At 43.2% G+C, this 21,474-nt stretch overlaps 2 protein-coding genes across 2 annotated transcripts; one reads left to right on the plus strand and one right to left on the minus strand.

Annotated features, from left to right (window-relative positions):
- The first annotated feature begins 240 nt into the window (after window positions 1-240).
- On the plus strand, window positions 241-10,696 carry LOC124116420. The gene is made up of 7 exons (XM_046477750.2): window positions 241-380; window positions 1,389-1,766; window positions 2,352-2,738; window positions 3,953-4,024; window positions 4,789-4,875; window positions 7,451-7,541; window positions 8,707-10,696. The coding sequence occupies exons 1-7, from the start codon at window positions 332-334 to the stop codon at window positions 9,518-9,520; spliced, it is 1,878 nt and encodes a 625-aa protein (XP_046333706.2). The 5' UTR covers window positions 241-331; the 3' UTR covers window positions 9,521-10,696.
- A 2,010-nt stretch (window positions 10,697-12,706) lies between these two features.
- On the minus strand, window positions 12,707-20,434 carry LOC124116411. Its single transcript, XM_046477732.2, has 7 exons — window positions 20,291-20,434; window positions 18,482-18,552; window positions 17,819-18,043; window positions 17,447-17,591; window positions 17,029-17,165; window positions 16,240-16,780; window positions 12,707-15,224 (listed from the first exon to the last, which is right to left on the minus strand). The coding sequence occupies exons 1-7, from the start codon at window positions 20,337-20,339 to the stop codon at window positions 14,641-14,643; spliced, it is 1,752 nt and encodes a 583-aa protein (XP_046333688.2). The 5' UTR covers window positions 20,340-20,434; the 3' UTR covers window positions 12,707-14,640.
- Window positions 20,435-21,474: the final 1,040 nt, after the last annotated feature.

The raw sequence follows: 21,474 nt of genomic DNA on the forward strand, positions 1-21,474 counted from the left end.
ATTCAAACAACGATTAATTTTCTATCCAAACTACTCTAAAACTATACCCACACATATGTGTTCACCTACACACCCACATCATCGATGGCGCAGCATTTCCTGCCTGCAGTATCTTGACTTCCTTTATTATGACAGGTGACTGATTGATTGACGGCTAATTAATCACTTATCACCGAACCACCCTGGTCATCACTCGCGGTTCATTGAGAGAACAGTCGTGTAGGGATACATTACTTGGAGGATGTACATACAGACATGAAGTTATTCACGGAGTATCCAACTTAGTACAAGCAAACAATGGATTGACGGACGGAAAGTCGGTGGAATTAATATGAATATTTTTTATGTACTATTCATCTTTTGGATTTATATATTCCTAGGTATGTACTTCCTTGTCATGAACTTCCTATTTTAGCAAATATCTAATTTCCGTTTTAGGTGTGTCAGACAAATCTTTAGAAATTAAGTAGGGTCACAAATATGTGTATTTTGATGTTTCTTCGTACCGGGTGTATCTTTTACGTTCAGACAGAAATTCAGCATCGAACTTCCAGAATTAAAACTACTTTCATTCTGTAAACTTGTTTTTTGGGGTTACCACCTGCTGTTTAGACGCTCTATATATGTTTTATCAAATAAAAAGATAATGATTCTGCAATATGTTTTAATATCTGCCATTGGGTTCTATGTTGGCATAATCGTATTCTTGTTATACTCTATATAGCCATATTTAAAGTATCGAAGTAAAATCTCAAGAGAGACACCCACAATATCGCCAAGTTTTGTTGGCGGACACTCTCATTAGTCTGTTAACACAAATGTCACTGATTGACATTCATGCTTTATATTTTATGACAATATCACCAACACTAACCCGTTTTGGTACAATATCAGAAATATCAAAATAAATAACGTTGTTAATCATAAAATGAGATCATATTATGTTGGCGTCAGTGCGGCAATTGGTGAAAAAGTAAAACTAAACAAGAGTGAAAAAAGGTGCATGTTTTGATTACCTCGAAGTATCAACTGTCTGATTGGCATTTTCATAAGTTTGTTAGTAATAGTAAAGACAAGATAGTAATATGAAGGACAACTTATTTATTCTATTATGATGAGACGTTTCGGTATAGATCCTCATACGTCGCGTCATAATAGAGTAAAGAAGATGTCATCCTCAGAACAATCTCGCTTTTCTGAATAAAACATTGGCTGCGTTTTGGTAGCCTGACCATTAATATGTTTAAAAAGTGTACACACAATATAAGAGGTGAAATGTGAAATGGGGTTATCGTCGCGTCCAAGATTATAGCACTGATACAGCGAATTAGAATTTAAGAACAGACAGGAAAAGTTACACGAAAAGCAACGACTCTTTTTTTTGACAGATGTTGAAGCCGCTATTTTAGAGAAGACGGCAAGCGTGTGCAATGGGGAGTGTTCTAATCTGTTGATGCAATGCCCACCGGCTCACAAGATCGCCATTAGAGAAGCGCTGTATGGAGTTCACGCCGTGAGTTCCCCCTGCCCGTATTCATTTTCGTGTGAAGATGCATGGAAGGACGTGTGTTGTGACATGGCCGCTGGCAGAGACTGTTTGTTCCCGTACCCACTGGACCACCTGGAGACGTTCCACCGAGACTGTTCGGGAAATATACAGTGTACTATTAAAACAGACCAGAAGCCCGAGGCATCACCAGCCTGTTCACCAGTAGAACACCGAAATGTCTCAAGCTACTCTCTCATTGACTATGTCTGTGTTAATGGTACGTATAGGTTTGCTTCTATATAAAATGGCAGAGGTGTAGCCTAGTAGTTAAAGCGGTTGCTCGTCACGCCGAAAACCCGGGTTCGATTTCCCAAATTGGTACAACGTCTTAATCTTTATGTATTTCTATATGTAGTACTGACATTTTAGAAAATAATATGTCTCATGTGTTCATGTTAATTTTCATATGGTGATAACCTTACCACATCGATGGATTCTTTAGGGCAAATAGTAAATCTGTCAAGAATGGCACGTAACTGTCCGTGCATTTCTATGTCACCCCAGATAGCGCTTTAGCCCTACACCCTTCCCTCACCCCAATTCACCCAATGTCTAGATCTTTCAATTAGTGCCCTGATAGCATCTGTTTGCATTGTTTCTGTGTAATATATTATGGTACTCATCAGTTGTTAGATCATAGTTTAAGATTCTTTATAAGTTTTATTTGAAATACTTAAACTGAATTCTTAGTTGCACTCGTTCCACTCTAAGTTCTCTTGATGAACTATTGTTTAATGTGTTTCATTATGAGATATTACGAATTGTTTTAGATGACAATAGTGTTGTGTTTATATTTTTCCAGACACTTTTACTGCCGACATGTGTAGTCCCCTCAGTGTATCAATCAGGGGAAGAACTCTTTTCGCCATGTTCGACGCCAGGCGGGAAGTACCTCCACCACCTGGGTCAGTCTGCGCCTGCGCAGCGACACCTACTTCCTGGTCAGGAAAGGGGAGAGTATCAGCATTTGTAGTTGACATGAGACTCAACAAGCCTAGCTCCACCTGGTGTTCGGATTCAGAATTACTGATGGAAGCTCAACCAAAAATACACGAGATCACATGCCTCGCAAGCCACGACCCATATTTTCCTTATCCTTTCGTCTCCATCCTTAACTCTACCAACGGCGCCATTTCCCGCTTGGTGATCAATGAGATTCCACCCGAGTTTGTGTGGATAGGATTTGAAGGTACTTACATTGAGCGAGCTGCAGTAGTGCCCCCTTTGATAGTACGGACCTCCTAATTCTGACCATTTCTTGTCTGTGGAAGTTATTAAACTAAGTGCCAAAAGTGAAAAAGTGAATAAGAAAGTATACTCTTGAAAATTTGATTGGACATAAAATCTACGAACATTAACAAAACGTTACTGGACCGAAAACAGTCGCAGAAACTGAACCATCGAATAACCAATTCTTGTTTGTTTCATTTTAGCAACCATCAAACAAAGGTGTTTACTTTCATTTGTCTGGCCGTTTAATTCTTTGCTCAGTTTTATCACATGTTTCGTGTGTCAGGCACCAGTTACTCGCAATAACTGAAATTCACTGCGGCTGGAATTAGGTAATACAGTAAACCACATTCATGACGAACATGCTTATAACGAACTGACGGATATGACGAAGTTATTTTTTTGGTCCCGACTATTTGCTGTATATATACCGTACATATGCTTATAACGAACTACGGTTATACCGAACTAAAATTAGTGGCCCATTTGAGTTCGATATAACCGTAGTTTACTGTATTTAGTTTATGTTTCGTGTTGCTCCAAGGTTAAAGTTCGGACAGCCGGTCAGGAAAAGCCGTATATCGTGTAAACTTCAAATTAAAACATTATATGTAAATAACCCAAACACGAACTTAAACTATACAGTTTGACCAAGAATCATTTCATGTTTAAAGCAGTGACCCAAATAACGGGTTAACACAAGGGCAGATATCATCGTTGTAAGAGATTATTATTAACTATTCAATTTTTACTGTTTTGGCTGAAAAGTATTCCCAACATATATTAAGTCGACATAAACTGTTAAACACGGCTACTTTTGATCAGGCAATTACGATCCGACTAATTATGTCATAGATGGTGTTTCCGATACTATAACCCACCTTTTTCGCCTTGTCCAGACTCTTTCAACTGAAGGGGCTGTCGGGAAGCCTAGTGGTTAAAGCGTTCGCTCGTCACGCCGAGGACCCGGGTTCGAATCTCGACATGGGTACAATGTGTAAAGCCCATTTCTGGTACCCGCCGTGATATTGCTGGAATATTGCTTAAAGCGGCGTAAAAGCATACTCACTCACACTCACTATCAACTGAACTTAAATAGTTCTGACTGCGGCGTTACACAACATCCACTCACCCACTTTGTAGTTAAGATAACCGGTAATTTATTCCCCCCAGCTAGTAAAGATGAGGAAGTGCAGCTGACCTGTGGTCTACAACCTTCACCTACGACAACTAGCGCACCCCCAGGTATGTAACACCGTCTAGATAGGACATGCAACATGGCCTACGGGGACATGTGGACAACATCATGACTATGTATAGCTGAATACCTGTGTCAGTCAAAGAAGCTGCCAGCCCATCCCGCCCGGAAGATAGGGCCCGCTGGAAACAGCCGCGCTCGTTATTTGCTTTAAACATACAGCAGATTGTAGCAGTTTTTTACTTGTTTATTGTGCATCTGCAGGGGCTAGGCATTTCTATTTTCAGTAAAAAGAACTCCAGACGATACAAACTATATTAATATATCCTCGGAATCTCCTTTTTGTATTATGTTATATTTTCTCTGTTTGATCCCTTTGTTGACGCTTGTAACTAAGGACGCTGTTGTTAAGGAGGTGCATGTTTTCGAATTTCCCGATTGGAGAAATGTCAGAATAAAAGTCATAATTGTTTTTTTAAACATATATCTGTCCCTGATGAGGCTGAAAATAATAATTTGTCCTCAGGTATAAAAAGGAAAGAATTTAAATCTTTCCCTGTGTTTATGCAGGCTGTACTGAAATTAATGTGTTGCTTTAATAATAAAGTGTTTGGCCCCTGCTTAATTTTCAGTGAAGAAAAGTTCTATTTCTTGAAGTGATGGCTGAAAAATATATTGTGTCGCAACTAAACAACGTTAGCTACATTTCAAATAATTCTGATGGACTTACTTACCTCTAACGACCATTCTGAGAAACACATGAAGATGAAGATGATGTTTAATCTTTAATCACTTGCTGGTATTGTTCCAGCCATGGTCGTCCCCAAAGAAAAGTGGCCCAACAACGTCCAGCCTAAAGTTATAGACCCACCACAGCGTCAGCCGGAACGCAGAAAAGGTAAAACCTAGGTTACGGCGCTGAATCTTCACATGAAAGACGGTAGGGTAGCTTGGTGGTTAAAGCGGTGGCTCGTCACATCGAGGGGCGTTGGGATAGCCTGGTTGTTAAAGCGTTGGCTCGACACATCGAGGGGCGATGGGATAGCCTGGTGGTTATAGCAGTGGCTCGTCACATCGAGGGGCGATGGGATAGCCTGGTGGTTAAAGCGGTGGCTCGTCACATCGAGGGGCGGTGGGATAGCCTGGTGGTTAAAGCGGTGGTTCGTCACAACGAGGGGAGGTGGAGTAGCCTGGAGATTATAGCGGTGGGATAGCCTGGTGGTTAAAGCAGTGGCTCGTCACATCGAGGGGCGGTGGGGTAGCCTGGTGGTTAAAGCGGTGGTTCGTCACAACGAGGGGAGGTGGAGTAGCCTGGAGATTATAGCGGTGGGATAGCCTGGTGGTTAAAGCGGTGGCTCGTCACATCGAGGGGAGGTGGAGTAGCCTGGAGATTATAGCGGTGGGATAGCCTGTTGGTTAAAGCGGTTGCTCGTCACATCGAGGGGAGGTGGGGTAGCCTGTTGGTTATAGCAGTGGCTCGTCACACCGAGGGGCGGTGAAGCAGTCTGGAGGTTATAGCGGTGGCTCGTCACATCGAGGGGCTGTGGGGTAGCCTGTTGGTTATAGCAGTGGCTCGTCACATCGAGGGGCGTAGGGGTAGCCTTGTGGTTATAGCAGTGGCTCGTCACTCCGAGGGGCAATGGGATAGCCTGTTGGTTAAAGCGGTGGCTCGTCACATCGAGGGGCGGTGGGGTAGCCTGTTGGTTATAGCAGTGGCTCGTCACACCGAGGGGAGGTGAAATAGCCTGGAGGTTAAAGCGGTGGCTCGTCACATCGAGGGGCGATGGGGTGGCCTTGTGGTTATAGCAGTGGCTCGTCACATCGAGGGGCGGTGGAATAGCCTGGAGGTTAAAGCTGTGGCTCGTCACATCGAGGGGCGGTGGGATAGCCTGGTGGTTACAGTGCTGAATCTCCACATGAAGGACGGTGGGATAGCCAGGAGGTTATAGCAGTGGCTCGTCACACCGAGGGGAGGTGGAGTGGCTTGGAGGTTATAGCGGTGGCTCGTCACACCGAGGGGCGATGGGTTAGCCTTGTGGTTATAGCGGTGGCTCGTCACATCGAGGGGCGGTGGGGAAGCCTTGTGGTTAAAGCGGTGGCTCGTCATATCGAGGGGCGGTGAAGTAGCCTGGAGGTTATAGCTGTGGCTCGTCATATCGAGGGGCGGTGAAGTAGCCTGGAGGTTATAGCGGTAGCTCGTCACATCGAGGGGCGGTGAAGTAGCCTGGTTGTTATAGCTGTGGCTCGTCACATCGAGGGGCGGTGGGGTAGCCTTGTGGTTATAGCAGTGGCTCGTCACATCGAGGGGCGGTGGAATAGCCTTGTGGTTATAGCAGTGGCTCGTCACATCGAGGGGCGGTGGAATAGCCTGGAGGTTAAAGCTGTGGCTCGTCACATCGAGGGGCGGTGGGATAGCCTGGAGGTTAAAGCTGTGGATCGTCACATCGAGGGGCGGTGGGATAGCCTGGTGGTTACAGTGCTGAATCTCCACATGAAGGACGGTGGGATAGCCAGGAGGTTATAGCAGTGGCTCGTCACACCGAGGGGAGGTGGAGTGGCTTGGAGGTTATAGCGGTGGCTCGTCACACCGAGGGGCGATGGGGTAGCCTTGTGGTTATAGCGGTGGCTCGTCACATCGAGGGGCGGTGGGGAAGCCTTGTGGTTAAAGCGGTGGCTCGTCATATCGAGGGGCGGTGAAGCAGCCTGGAGGTTATAGCTGTGGCTCGTCATATCGAGGGGCGGTGAAGTAGCCTGGAGGTCATAGCGGTAGCTCGTCATATCGAGGGGCGGTGAAGTAGCCTGGTGGTTATAGCTGTGGCTCGTCATATCGAGGGGCGGTGAAGTAGCCTGGTGGTTATAGCGCTGGCTCGTCATATCGAGGGGCGGTGAAGTAGCCTGGTGGTTATAGCTGTGGTTCGTCATATCGAGGGGCGGTGGGGGTAGCCCGGAGGTTAAAGCGGTGGCTCGTCATATCGAGTGGAGGTGGGGTAGCCTGGTGGTTATAGCGGTGGCTCGTCACATCATTAATAATAAACGGGCCACCTGTTTATAATGACCACCTGACCATCTGTATCACTATTTAATAACCATATATGTATATGGGGGCACGGGTGGCCCAGTCGTCTGAGGCGCCGCGATTCGCTGTGCAGAGTTGTGTCCCTGGGACACGCCAGAAATCTATGATTGTGGGTTCGAATCCCGGTTCGTCCCCGATTATGTTTCTAGGTTTGTCAGCACCATACCCGTGCTCGTGGGTTTCACCGAAGCGGTAAACGTCTGAGACCTGCATCACTTCGGGCTTTCCTCTCACATTAAGCTGAAACGTCGTGAAATAACTGGAATAATGTTAAAAGCGGCGTAAAACCCAACTCACTCACTCACTCATATATGTATATAATGACAACTGTATATATATGTTTATATATAATGGACACCTGTGTATTCTGACCAACTATTTATGTATTGTGTTTCAGCTGTACCGACAGCAGTGGCGTTAGCATGCGGCATCATCGGCGGGGTGCTCATCATCGGCATAGGCGTCCTCATCGCACTGTGGATATACAGGTAACGTCTTCACACAGTCTCCGCGTTTGTAGCAGTCTGGCATCGAATTGCGTTTCATTTCATGGTAACATGTGGTAACACGAGGACCTGTGTACAGCGAACAGGTAACAAATCCGGTCAGGGAGAGTCCATTATTGGGTGGACCGCCTCCGTGGTCTAGTGGTAGAGCGTGCGGAGAACGGAAGAGCTGAAGGTCCGGAGTTCGATTCCCGGTCGCGTCAAACCAAAATATGTTAAAAGATGGTACTTGTTGTTACCCTCTCTGGCGCTCGGCATTAAGGGGCTGAAACAAGTGGTCGGTTCGGACTAGTACAAGCAGACACGCACGCACGCACGCACGCGCGGAGCATGCACGTTGCTATATACGTACAATAATCCCACGTTAAACCCCATTTCACCTCACCTCACCCATTGTTGGGAAACCATGTCTGGCAGCGTGCCTCTTCGCAGTTTCCCCGTCCCACACTGAAGCACGTGTAGCACGTGTAGCACGTGGTGTCTCCTTAGGCGAGTGTCTTTGTTCGAAATATGCCTCTGTTTACCCAGCAGTGAATGGGTCCCCGGTAGTATTAGATATTAGATGGTAATGTGACTGTCTAGTGGAGTACTAAAATGGAATCTTGAAAAAAAGATCATGTGAAATGGGGCTTAACGACGCGTTTAAGATTATTTCAGGTATGTTGCGAGGCGCGTACACGTGTGTTGTGCCTTTAAACCCGTGTATGTAGTCCGGACTAATAGCGGTTATTATGCTAGCCCAATCCATGCTGCTGTTTAACATGGACACCCCTATGAGACACCATGTACCGACCCTGCACCGACCTGTCCGTGCTTTAAGATTTATTCCCTTGAAGCGAGCACAATCGTTCAACGTCTCTTATGTGACGCGGCCAGGTAATCAAATCACCGATTTCGAATCTCTCCGGATTCTTGAAATGCAATAAACACAAGGATGTATTTTTAATTGCATTCAGAGTTGTGCCTTCTATATGTCAATGCCATCGCAGCACTATCAAATATAAATAACACACTTTATACTTATTCTAGAACTATTGTGTGTAGTGTAGGGTATGCATTTATTCATGGTATTTATTTATGTTTATAACATTGCTTTGAGCCTTTGTTATCCTGACACACGCCTGTTATAATTAATTTTATTTACTAGACGCCGACTTCAGAACGATAAGGCAACCAGCATCCGTAACGACCCTTACCTCGAGGAGCATCTGTACGCCGACGTGGACGAGAGTGCAGCTAGACGGCGCGCACAGTCGGTAACCATCGAGCCTCTCTATCACACAGTGGGCGTTCCTGGCGCAACGACGGACGTTTATTCCTCACCTTGGGACTCAAGGTCAGAGCTGAAGTTCAAGGACAACGATGGTTTTAAGAAAGATGACGACAGCGACGACCTTTCTGGCATGTATGTGACGTCAGAACAGGTTAGGAGAAATAAAAAGAATGGAATGGCGGGCGATGATGGCGGCACGTCTGATGAATATGTATCCGTCAGTGAAATACGGAAGAAGAAGGAAAAAAAGGTTACCTTCAATAAGAATCTCGAGGAATATGACAGGCTGAACTATAGGAGAAAGACAAGCGTTGACGACATCCCCTCTGGATACTCTCACCTGGGGATATGTATTAATGATCAGTTAGACGAGGAGCTTGATACGTCATTAAAGGATCCTCCGACGGTTGAGAAGGATCAGGAGAATACCGAAAAGAACACAGAGGATCTGGTGGAAAAGGAGACGAGTTTTATTGAAGAAGTGGAGAAGAAAGACACGCTAACTGTGGAAGGAAATGACGACGACGGGGACAGCACCCAAGCCAGAGCCAGTGACGACGACTCAGGGTTGTCGACTGACGAGGAGAAAGAAGGGGAGACAACTCTGTCAGTTCCAGTTACCACTGCTAGAGATCGCCCGCCCTCGCCCTCACTGTATGCTCTTGCTAAGTCTTTTAGCACAGAATGAATCCTATTTAACTCGAGAACTTAATCAAATGATCATTTTCAACGGTTGGTCCATTCGCATAATAATGCGCAACAAGTCAGTATTTAGGACATTGATTCGTAGAATTGGGTTTTAGTTGTGTCATCATTTGGAAAGACGAGAACACGTTTCTTGACACTTAAATGAAAGAAAAACCCACCATAAAAGGACGCAATGATCTCAGGCTGTTATTTTCTTATGAATGCACGCGTTTGGTCACATACTGTAATACACATGCGTTTTCACTTTACAAACTGTTGCCCATTAACTTCATAAATATGTTTATTAGTCATATGCACGACAAGATTAGAGCCGAATGTCGACAGATTTTATAATCGTATTGTTTTCTATGGTATTTCATAAGTTTCTAATGAAAGTGATGAATACAAGGAGAAGGAGACACAATCTTGCTTGCCCCTATGTGTAACTACACTGCCGGACAAAAGAAAGTATACACTCGTGGAAAACAGTCTAGAAACGCTTTGATAACGTTTGTAATTATTTAGTCATATCTAATTATCATGGGTATACTTTCTTTTCCCCGGCAGTTTATGACTGCACAGGTTTAATCTTTTACCAAACTTGTGTTGGAGATGGATTGTATTTCTATAAATGCTCAATGGATTTAACCATCATGGCTTTTTTGTTACACGTTATTGTACAAAGTTGTTTCTGGGTGGTTCAGTAAACACTCACAGATATTTAGAAGCCATTGTGATGTCAAAACGTCAGCTAAAACAATGGCTTCGTGTTCTTGGCCTCAATGAGGCAGTGGATCACCTTACAATATATATATATATATATATATATATATATATTTACGATTTGGGAGGTAACCTATTCACACTGTGCTTATAATCATTAGAAAAACAAACAGGTTTGCTATAGTTATATTTTCAGCAGATCGTGAGGGAGAAATGACATACGCATATTGAGGCATGATTAATATATAAAAAATATATATAGTTCACGGACCCGCCTGTCTCTCGTGTTCATCCGAGAATTTACTTTTTAGCTACTTTAATGAATTTATTTCTTTCAGCATCAAACTTTATTTTACTGTTGTGTTTATGTCTGCACGTATAAGGTATATGTCATATATTTTCATTATTTTTTAGTAATAATGTATCTATATGTAAATATATATCATGTAAAGCACCCTCGTTGTTGTGTTTTTGTTTCTTAATTATGAGTCTATAGTGGAGCTGAGGTCTTCACCATGGCTGCTGTGTATGGATATTAATTGCATGGAGTGAGTGGGTTGGGTTTTTATCGCCGCTTTGAACTGCATTCCAGTTATATCACTGTGTGTCAGATTTATGTGCGACGAAAGTGATGCAGGTCTTATCACTTTGGTGAAATCCACGAGCACTGGTGTGGTGATGACAAACCTAGAAACATAATCGGGGACGAGCCGGGACTCGAACCCAAGGGACGCAACTCTGCACAGCGAATTGCGCCGACTTAGACAATTGGGCCACGCGTGCATCCAATTGCATGGGTGACAAACTGGGAAGTCACTCATGCGCAGTCAGGACTGGAAACCATCTTAATCATGATCAGGAAACATGTGTTTGATAGCATGAACACGCAGTTGGGGTAAGATGACACACTCTGGGCCAGGTCACGCATCGTATCCTTTCCCCATTCATTCGGCCTTTGCGTTAAGCTTTCGCTACTGCACTGAGATCTACTGGGAATCCAGGATAAGCTGAAGCAACTCACAAAACGCGTTTGAGAGAAGTAGGTGGTGCGCAGAAATTGGCGTAACACATCTGGTTTGTGCGGGCGGGCGGGCGGGCGGGCGGGCGGGTAGCCTGGTGGTTAAAGCATCCGCTCGTCACGCCGAAGACCAGGGTTCGATTCCCGACATGCGTACAATGTGTGAAGCCCATTTCTGGTGTCCCCCGCCGTGATATTACTGGAATACTGTTTAAAGCGGCGTAAAACCATGCTCACTCAATTGGTCTGTGACAGATTGAGAGGATGTACGCATGTTGTGCACGTGCAGGTCATGACGATGAAATTAACTACACTTTTATGGACACACGTGTTTGCTCATAAGACTATTTAGAGGTCAGTGTGACAAAACGATACCAGAATTTTCAAAAATTCGTTTGATAGAAGTTAATTACAAAAAATAAACTTGTCAAAGCTAGGTAAGCATGACCAAATCATATATCCTCAGGCTCGAAAATTGGCCTATGATGTCATAAATTGCATGGAGAAAGAATGCACAAATAAATTTCAAGAATTTTCAAAAGCTAGCATTATCACTGGTCTGTCTGCATATGCATGACATGGCATTCTTCATTATTACTCCCTGGAGTTACAAAAATATTTCTATTTTTACAGCAAATGAAATTCATTCATTGTCACTAAACTTCTCAATTATTGTTATCTATGCAAATTTGCTGTCACCGTTTTCCCAGCCGTCGGGCACCTTACATCAGCATATTATGTGATATTGAACCCTCCACGAGCACTTGTTGTTAGCACAGGACACGCACATATCCATCGACAACTTGTCGCGGACCATCCGCTACCCCTTTCTTCAAAATGGTACACGCCAGTGGGCGGAATCCATACGTTGTCATTCGGGGTTAATTTTCGGGTCACAACTCAACTTACCCTGGCTTTCCGGTAATAAAGCATAAACAATTAAGAGTTCTTTTGTCTCGCACAACATATAATTATATTTTTAGAACTTAAGGTCTCCATAACGAGCTATCATCAATGTTATGCTTGAATGAGAGTGAATAACATTTGGCTACTTCAAATTCGAGATTGTGAAGGAAAGGTAACCATTGATTTACATTTTTCCATTTTGATGTGATGTTTACTCATGACATCTTTCATAAGTAACTGAAACGACCATAAAATATTCTCAGACATTTGATTCCTTAAAACATAAATGGTTTCCAAATGCGTTTCTACCCAGATCTCGGTTCATATCAAAGGAGAGAATGTTACGCTTGTCTTGACCTCAGTTCTAATTCATGTTTGGCATTCTGAGCCATAAGTGATAATTTAAATAAATAAATTTTAAAATGGCAAAATCTTGTGTTATTCACCGACACTTAGATATCCCAGACACATACAAGAGGGTATAATATATAATGACTTTTCGTAAAACCTGTGTATTGCATACCTTTAAGTAACTCAATATAGTGCAAGAGAAGTTTATTAACGGGAATAGCATTGGTATAATTATACATAATGTGGTAGCTATATCAGAAATAGTAACGTTAAAACACTTTGAGAAACACGTTTTACGTTGACTCTGGTTTCATCAATATTCAGTTATGTAAGGACAGCACGTAGTGAGTCATGCTGCAGACGTTGACAACATGTGTAGTATGGTGCTGACAAACAAACTTCACGACCATCAATCATAGGGAATAATTTATTCGAACCCACGATCAGCGGAACTCTGCTCGTCAACTTGCGAGGCCTGGGGCATATTGCTAGTAGAAACACAGTGTACACATGTTTAGAATACCAATATTACCACAGCGTATATGTTGGACTGTCATAGTGTACATATTTGATTGCCATAGTGTACATGTTTGATTGCCATAGTGTACATGTTTGATTGCCATAGTGTACGTGTTTGATTGTCATAGTGTACATGTTTGATTGCCATAGTGTACGTGTTTGATTGCCATAGTGTACATGTTTGATTGCCATAGTGTACGTGTTTGATTGTCATAGTGTACATGTTTGATTGCTTTAGTGTACATGTTGGATTGCCATAGTGTACATGTTGGATTGTCATAGTATAAATGTTGGATTGCCGTAGTTAACAGGTTGAATTGCCATAGTGAGCATGTTGGATTGCCATAGTGTACATGTTTGATTGTCGTAGTTAACATGTTGGATTGCCATAGTGAGCATGTTGGATTGTCATAGTGTACATGTTGGATTGTCATAGTTAACATGTTGGATTGCCATAGTGAGCATGTTGGATTGCCACAGAGTACATGTTGGATTGCCTCAGTGAACATGTTGGATTGCCACAGTGTACATGTTGGATTGCCATTTTGAATATGTTTGATTGCCACAGAGTACATGTTGGATTGTCATAGTGTACATGTTGGACTGCCATTGTGAACGTGATGCATTGCCATTGTGATTATGATGGATTGCCATTTTGAACATGTTTGATTGCCACAGAGTACATGTTGGATTGTCATAGTGTACATGTTGGATTGTCATAGTTAACATGTTGGATTGCCATAGTGAGCATGTTGGATTGCCACAGAGTACATGTTGGATTGCCTCAGTGAACATGTTGCATTGCCATTGTGATTGTGATGGATTGCCACAGTGAACATGTTGGATTGCCATTGTGATTGTGATGGATTGCCATAGTGACCATGTTGGATTGCCATAGTGAACATGTTGGATTGCCACAGTGTACATGTTGGATTGTCGTGGTTAACATGTTGGATGGCCATAGTGAGCATGTTGGATTGTCATAGTATACATGTTGGATTGCCACAGTGTACATGTTGGATTGCCAAAGTGTACATGTTGGATTGTCATAGTATACATGTTGGATTGCCACAGTGTACATGTTGGATTGCCATAGTGAACATGTTGGATTGTCATAGTGTACATGTTGGATTGTCATAGTATACATGTTGGATTGCCACAGTGTACATGTTGGATTGCCAAAGTGTACATGTTGGATTGTCATAGTGAATATTGACATCGCTAGATCTGCTATTACTACTTTTCCAGACTGCAGCTGAAGCCAGTTTTTGGTCATGGTGCATCTCACATCCAGCATTGTAGCAATTGTGTTGCAGTGGCCGTTCTGCTACAGGAGAGTCTTAAAACTTGAATCAGAGAAGGTAAACAGCGTTCACACCTTGGCCACCTCAGGTACAACTCAGCGTTTGGGTTATGGATAGCTTTTTATAATCTGCCACGCCAATGACTTCACGAATGACACCATACGCTGGAAGTGCGGAATTGAACTCGGGCATATCGACTGTCGAGAGAACGGGTGTATAAAACATGGGTGTATATTCATGTATGTTTTTGAGATATTTGCCTTTAAATTGCCCTCAGGTGAAAACGACTACCCCACTACCCTAAATCAATTCCTTAGCATCAACATCTTCCATGTTCATCAGTGAATAAATGCACTCCCTGTGTTTATGCTTCGGCTTCTTCCATTTCCGCCCACTATGTCGTCCGAAAGAAGTTTGTTTGATTCGTCTTCCATGTGTGGCTGGCCTCGGCTGTTCATGCGATTTCAATGGCAATGTCAACTTTGGCCGATACTTCCGAACCACAGGTTGTCCACCACCACCATGTGCATTGACAAAGCTATTTGGAAACGTTACTTTTGGAGAGGTGGTCAAAGTAGGGGTTACCCCAGACTGTTGACTTGTTGTTGTTCGTGACCTCATTTTGTAATATTTAGAGAAGATAGTAGAGGGATTATTGTGCCGCACGTCCTCAACTAATTTACCTCGCCCTGGATGCCCTGTGTCATGCCTTGTCAACGGCCCTCGCTGGCGTTTGGGGAATGTATACAATGGGGCTCTCGCTGACGGCTGTGTGAATTTCACTGTAGTCGGGGTAGATGTAACGGCAGTCGCGAACTGTTTCTTGAAATATGAAATAAGTGCGGCCGGATGGAATGGTCGCATATTTGTAGAAGTTATTTCATCTGTGAAAAATTGAAATAGTTTAGGATACAGATTAAAAGTAAAATCTTTGTAATTGCCATACATTGGGATTGTGAAAATTGAGAATAAACATGAAATCAGAATCCTATATTTCACATTAACAGGAACCTGCCCACCACGCTAATCAAGTGATAAGAACAACATTCAGGTAGATAGCAGAATCTCACTTATGAACACTTTGTGTAAAGTGGTAGCTTCTATTGTATAAGATACATGTGTAAATATATGTAAAATATTTGACATAGAAACCCCAATACTAAGTAATGCTGCAGAAATGTGGAGGTGGTAGAAATTGTTGAATCTGTTCAGAATTACTTTTTCCAACTGAATCAATATTATGTCAACGTAATCCACTTGGTGAATGTCAAGGGTTCCCTTATAATACAATCACATGTTGAACCTAAGTGCTGGTGTAGAAAATATCTAGACATTCATAGATTTTTCTATCATGCTTACTTAGTAGAAAAACAGACACTTTCGTGAGATTATCACAGTGCACGGATATCAATACACTTTTATGTATTGGTAGACGTCTGTAACTGTCATAGATAGGAATAAACTTACAGTGTGAATGATTAGAATACCTTTGTACTTTGTACCTAATGTCATAGAGCATGTAGATAAATGTGGTTATACGTTAGAGATTATGAGCCAGTTGCTTCAAATACAGAAAATAAAACTCTGTCTGTGTCTGTCTGTAAAGTTTACTGCCAACTTTGTCCAGACAGTTTCTTTTATTAGGCTGAACATTATCACGAGGGCATTCAGTTTTTGCTGGGTTCGATGTATCAATTTGAATAGCCATGGTCGAGCATGAGGTAGTCCGGTGTTATTATACAAATCTAGTCTGTAAAAGATTATGTTAAATGTATCCTTGACGACAGCAGTTTACATTAAGTCTACGTCATCATTTCTCCACTTTAAATTACAGATACAAAAAAATATATTTTGTAGTTACTTGTGTTATGGCAACATATTGTAACATTTTTAACATACTTTGATTCATCTTCGTCGGCGTGTAGAAAGTTGTTGATCGTACGGTTGTTAGGGAAGACGTTGATCGTACGGACATCGGGGAAAATGATGATCGTACGGATGTGAACGAAGACGTTGCTCGTGTGTGCATGCGAGAAGGCGTTGATCGTGCCGACGTGAAGGAATACGTCGATCGTACGGACGTTATGGAAGAATCTGAGAGTATGGACGTGAGCGAATACGCTGGGCGTGCTACCGTGACACTTGGACGTGTCGTCGTAACGACGGGATTAACCCCTGACTTTGTTTCCTTGCGGTTTCCTGCGGTAGTGATGCTACCTGCCCCACTCGCATGTCCATTTGTAGATTGTCTGTCCATATCGAAAGCCACCTTATCCTGCAGCTTACATGCACACTCAGCGCTAGTCACGCCGTTCACTGTGGCGTCTTTCGGGGCAGGGTTTCTGTTACTGGTATAGTCAAGGTCGCCGTTCGTGATACCTCTTCGCTTTTGTTGCCTGGCTTCTGCTCTCTCAGCAGATGAAGCATGGTGTCCAATGAGCTGGAATCATAAGGGACATCTTCAACATTAATCAAATTTGAACGAAGGCAATATTTTTCGAAGAAGATGCTCTTCGCGATCCTGAACAAACATACCGAATTCGAGTTGCAATATTGACCTGGCAATAGTTTTTTGAGGCGCTCGTGTTTCAATATGGCTATTTTTACAAGATGGTGCACAGTCGTGAAAAGAGAGTGTTATGGAATAGGGACCTTGCAAGTGCGTTTTAGAGTCGTGAAAAGCCATACTTGTTGAATCTGTGAGGAGGTTATTGGAAAATCCCAAATATCGTTTACGGTATCTGTTTCGTCGAATGAGAAAACCTCAGCTGATGAATCTTTGTTCTTGAGCGAGTCCGTTTGAAAACAGCTGTAGCGAGTTTCTCCTACAAATATACAATAATATATAATATGAAAATCAAAGCAACCATAAGGGCCTAGACCATTGTTATAAATAGATGAATGAATGGATACATAGAAACTAAATCATTAGATCCACACACACACACACACACACACACACACACACACACACACACACACACACACACGCACGCACGCACGCACGCACGCACGCACGCACGCACGCACGCACGCACGCACACACACACACACACACACGCATACAAACATACATAAAATTCATGGTTAGATAAATTTATGCTACCCAGCTTAGAGCAACAATCCAGTATCTTTTTCTTCATGAAAGACCTTCCGTTGAGATTAAAGGGTACGCTATGGTTATCTCTGGAGCACAAGCGGTCAATACGGCGTCTACGGACATGCTCAAGACAAGGGCTAGCGTCATATTTCTGTAAAATAATCAAATGTCATATAAGTTGCAAAGCTGGTTACAAAGCATCGCAGAAGCAGAAATCATTGAGTGTATATTTTTCCGTTTGGTGCGAAATGACTTAAATTTACCATGTGCAAGTAAAGTCTTCACAGGATTTTCTAAGAAGTTACAAATGTATGTGATAATAAAACATAGCACATTCAATACATCTTTATTCGAGTACTATTCAAAAGCAGTACATACTTCGGTTTTTTGGTTTTGCAAGGCTGTTGGTGCTATGATATTCTCGCAGCAACTGAGAACATCCAGCCTTCTGAGACGAACCTCCTCCGTTATATTAACAACGTCTGACTCGTTGGGTGCGGTGCTGTAGCGTCGCTGCAGAAGTCTACGTTTGAAGACAACGTCACTCGACGTGAACCGCTTTGTCAGATTGCACAACACACGGATCAGATGTTCTCTATTTACCTTTAATAAAACTGAACGTATGAGTAAATAAATGTTGGTTAATGGTCTTTCGGTGTATGTGGTGGACACCAGAGAGGTGCTCAGGTCAGGAGGATTTTGTTTTCTATTGTTTTGTTTTGTTTTATTTGTTGTTCAAAGCCGCACTCCGCAATATTCCAGCTATATGACTAAATAATCGAGTATGGACCAGACAATCCAGTGATTGATACCATTAGCATCGACTCACGCAATTGGGATACGATGACATGAATCAGCCAAGTCAGCGAGCCTGACCACCGGATCCCGTTAGTCGCCTCTTACGACAAGCATAGTCACCTCTTACGGCAAGCATGGGTTGCTGAAAACCTATTCTTACCCTGATCTTCACGGGTCATGCAGTTATTTGAACGTATTTCTTATGATTATAGAAAGCGTTTTGTCGCTTTAGTGTTACAAAACCTGTGTCTTTTTTATCTCAGATGAAGGTGTCACGTCCATCATTCCGTCGTTCCGGGGCATTGACATCGTTCCTAAAAACATCAATGAAACTTGTTGTATCAATAACATTTATTAGACATTATGGAGGAGTTCCAAACCTATCCGCCGCCTCCGTGGTCTAGTGGTAGAGCGTCCGCCCGGAGAGCGGAAGGTCCGGGGTTCGATCCCAGGCCGCGTCAAACCAAAAGACGTTAAAAGATGGTACTTGTTGTTACCCTGTCTGGCGCTCGGCATTAAGGGGCTAAAACAAGGACTGGTCGGCTCGGAGTCAGTATACTGTGTCTGAGTGGGGTATTCATGTTAAACTGCGGCATGGTATCTCAGTGTGCTAGCACTATAAATCGGCATCAGTCCGGACTAGTACAAGCAGCCACACAAACACACACACGTGCATGCACGTCGCTATATAAGTGCAATAATCTTGGGGGCGACGTGAAACCCAATTTCACCTCACCTCACCAAACCTATCCCATTGAAAATCTCTTACGATCACTTACGTAAGAGAGATGGGGTGAAGTGAGGTGAAATGGGGTTAAACGTTCAAGCTAATTGCATTTAATGCATGCATGCGCCCGTCTGTGTCTGTCAACGTTTGCGTGTTTGTGTGTGTGTGAGCGCGTGAGTGGGTACTTGTAGTAGTCCGGACTGATACCGTTTTCATAGTACAAGCCCCCTGATTCTCCACTAAGACACAGTATACTAACTAAGAACCGAACCCTCCGTGTTTTATCCACGTTCTGTCGGGGTAAGGAAGGGTAACAACAAGTACCATCTTTTAACGTCTTTTGGTTTGACGCATCTTCCCGAGGAAAGGGAGTTAACTGACTGTAAAAGTCCAGTTTTCACCTTGCTGAACGAGGCTGGAATTATGGAGTTATATTTGGCTGGACTAATGAGTCCTATCAAAATCGCGTAACAAAATCGACATCCGGTTCGTAAACTGCCGTGCAGATTTCGACCGTTTGCAGGATTTGCAAAGAATGTGTACCGTCAATTTAGCTTCAATAGATATATTCCAAATCTTTTCATGTTTAGTAATCAACGTGCTTACGTCATCTGATGCACTTCGTAAGACCCGTTTTATTATCGATCAGATCGTCCTAACTGGGCGCCGCCATTTTGTTTGACGCAAATGCAAGTGATATGTGAGGTGGAATCTGATTGGTCAATAGGAGGGACATAGAAGGGACATAACTCGGAATAGCCACTCGTTGCGCTACGATAGAGCACAGAAATTCAAGCCTAGATCGACAAGGGCGGAAACTGGACTTTTACGGTCACTTAACTCCCTTGCCTCGGGAAGATGGGTATGACGAGGCCGGGGATCGAAAACCGACCTTCATGAGCATGTTAAATGTATATAGTTTGGTCATACCCGTCACGATACATTTCATGTCTTCAAGAATTATATATTAACAGGAGCTACCGTAGCCCTGCATTTGTATATTCGTATAACGGTGAAAGCATTCCTCGGGTGGTCACCAATCCAGTCAGTGTGACCACACGACGCTTAGTATCAACTAAGGAACGCGCGTGCTTTCAAACTTGTTAGCATAAAATGTACATTTATGTCTCACAATTTAAATTGATCACTCACCTTTAAGCCCAGTGTATGACATATACATAAATCACTCACCTTTTATCCCAGTGTACGAAATCTTAATTTATCTCCCACCTTTAGGCCCAATCAATGCATGCAACGAAGATTGATGCGTCAGCGTGGAATTTAAATTGACCGCTTAATTATTTGTCCCATTGCATGAAACTAACCTTTTATCCAAAGAATGACGAGAACAAGAACATATCCGACAGGCTTCATTGGTCAAGCACGCAAGAACACAGGACCAGAGGAATAGAACAAATACCCAGACCTTGTGTACAAGGACAACGGCCTAATGGTACACGCAATGTGCACTGGTGTAATATGAACGGGAACAAGGGGCAAAAGGGGGTTGGGCTGGGGGCTGGGGGTGATTGAGGGGGGTGGGAGGAGAGAGTAGCAATGTATAAGGCGAGGGGGGGGGGGGGGGGGGGTGACGACTGTTCCGATTGAAAACCTGTTAACAGGACGTTGTCGCCAGTATTATGTTTTGTCATTCCTATGGCATTGATACTGGAATGCACGACAACAAGGTCATGAAAATTGGGTTATGCACATATTATAAGCTGTAGCAGTTTCACGAGGGGTAAATGTGGTTTTACGCGTCCCGCGTCAGGTTTTTATACCACGAGCCGGAAACCTGACGCGGGACCCTTAAAACCAAAAGTACCCCGAGCGAGTGGTGAAAAACCTAACGAGGGACGCATAAAACCACATGTACCTCGAGTGATCCTGCTACAACGAATTTATCTTACCGACATGTTTTAATAGACATTGGAAGAAAATTAAAACAAATTCAAAATTGATAGAAAACAGCTGATCGAATGAGCTGAGGTTAACATGTGCTATGTCAGGTGGCTTTCATTTACTCGGAAAATGAGTGGGGCTCTTTGGTTCGAAGCGGGGTATAAGGGATTTATTCTGGTTCTCAGAAAATCTATGTGCAGCAAGTCTTGTTCGTGGCGGGGTATAAGGGATTTATTCGCTTCCTGGGAAATGTATTTCCCTCAGAGGCGACATACATTTTAAGTTGTAGCAGTATCAGGATGGGTACATGGGGTTTTATGCGTCCCTCCTAGGTTTTTATACCACTCGCCGTACATTGACTCGGAAACAGCATGCGGCTTTTTACTTTGACGCAGGGTATAAGGGATTTGTTCTGCAACTTAGAAATCCACGTGCAGCCTGTATTGCTTGTGGTGGGGTTTAAGATATATATTCCCCCGCTGAGAAATTTATTCAATCCAAGGCGGGTTATTTTGTCAGTATTTTATCAAGACGTGGACCAATCAGATCTCATCATTCGGACATTGTTTGTTGTTTAACGCCGCACTCAGCAATATTCCAGCTATAT

The sequence above is a fragment of the Haliotis rufescens genome, unplaced genomic scaffold (assembly GCF_023055435.1).
Source record: "Haliotis rufescens isolate VD_foot unplaced genomic scaffold, xgHalRufe1.0.p SCAF_5, whole genome shotgun sequence".
Classification (NCBI taxonomy): domain Eukaryota; kingdom Metazoa; phylum Mollusca; class Gastropoda; order Lepetellida; family Haliotidae; genus Haliotis; species Haliotis rufescens.

What these genes read in the sequence shown, in the direction of transcription:
- LOC124116420 (XM_046477750.2), top strand. Translation starts at nt 332, where the DNA reads ATGAATATTTTTTATGTACTATTCATCTTTTGGATTTATATATTCCTA. An exon ending in GACAACTAGCGCACCCCCAG is followed by an intron (nt 4,025 to 4,788) that starts GTATGTAACACC and finishes GTATTGTTCCAG; the next exon opens with CCATGGTCGTCCCCAAAGAA. An exon ending in ATCGCACTGTGGATATACAG is followed by an intron (nt 7,542 to 8,706) that starts GTAACGTCTTCA and finishes TTTATTTACTAG; the next exon opens with ACGCCGACTTCAGAACGATA.
- LOC124116411 (XM_046477732.2), bottom strand. Translation starts at nt 20,339, where the DNA reads ATGAAGCCTGTCGGATATGTTCTTGTTCTCGTCATTCTTTGGATAAAA. An exon ending in TGCAAAACCAAAAAACCGAA is followed by an intron (nt 17,592 to 17,818) that starts GTATGTACTGCT and finishes ATTATTTTACAG; the next exon opens with AAATATGACGCTAGCCCTTG. An exon ending in GCCGACGAAGATGAATCAAA is followed by an intron (nt 15,225 to 16,239) that starts GTATGTTAAAAA and finishes AATTTTTCACAG; the next exon opens with ATGAAATAACTTCTACAAAT.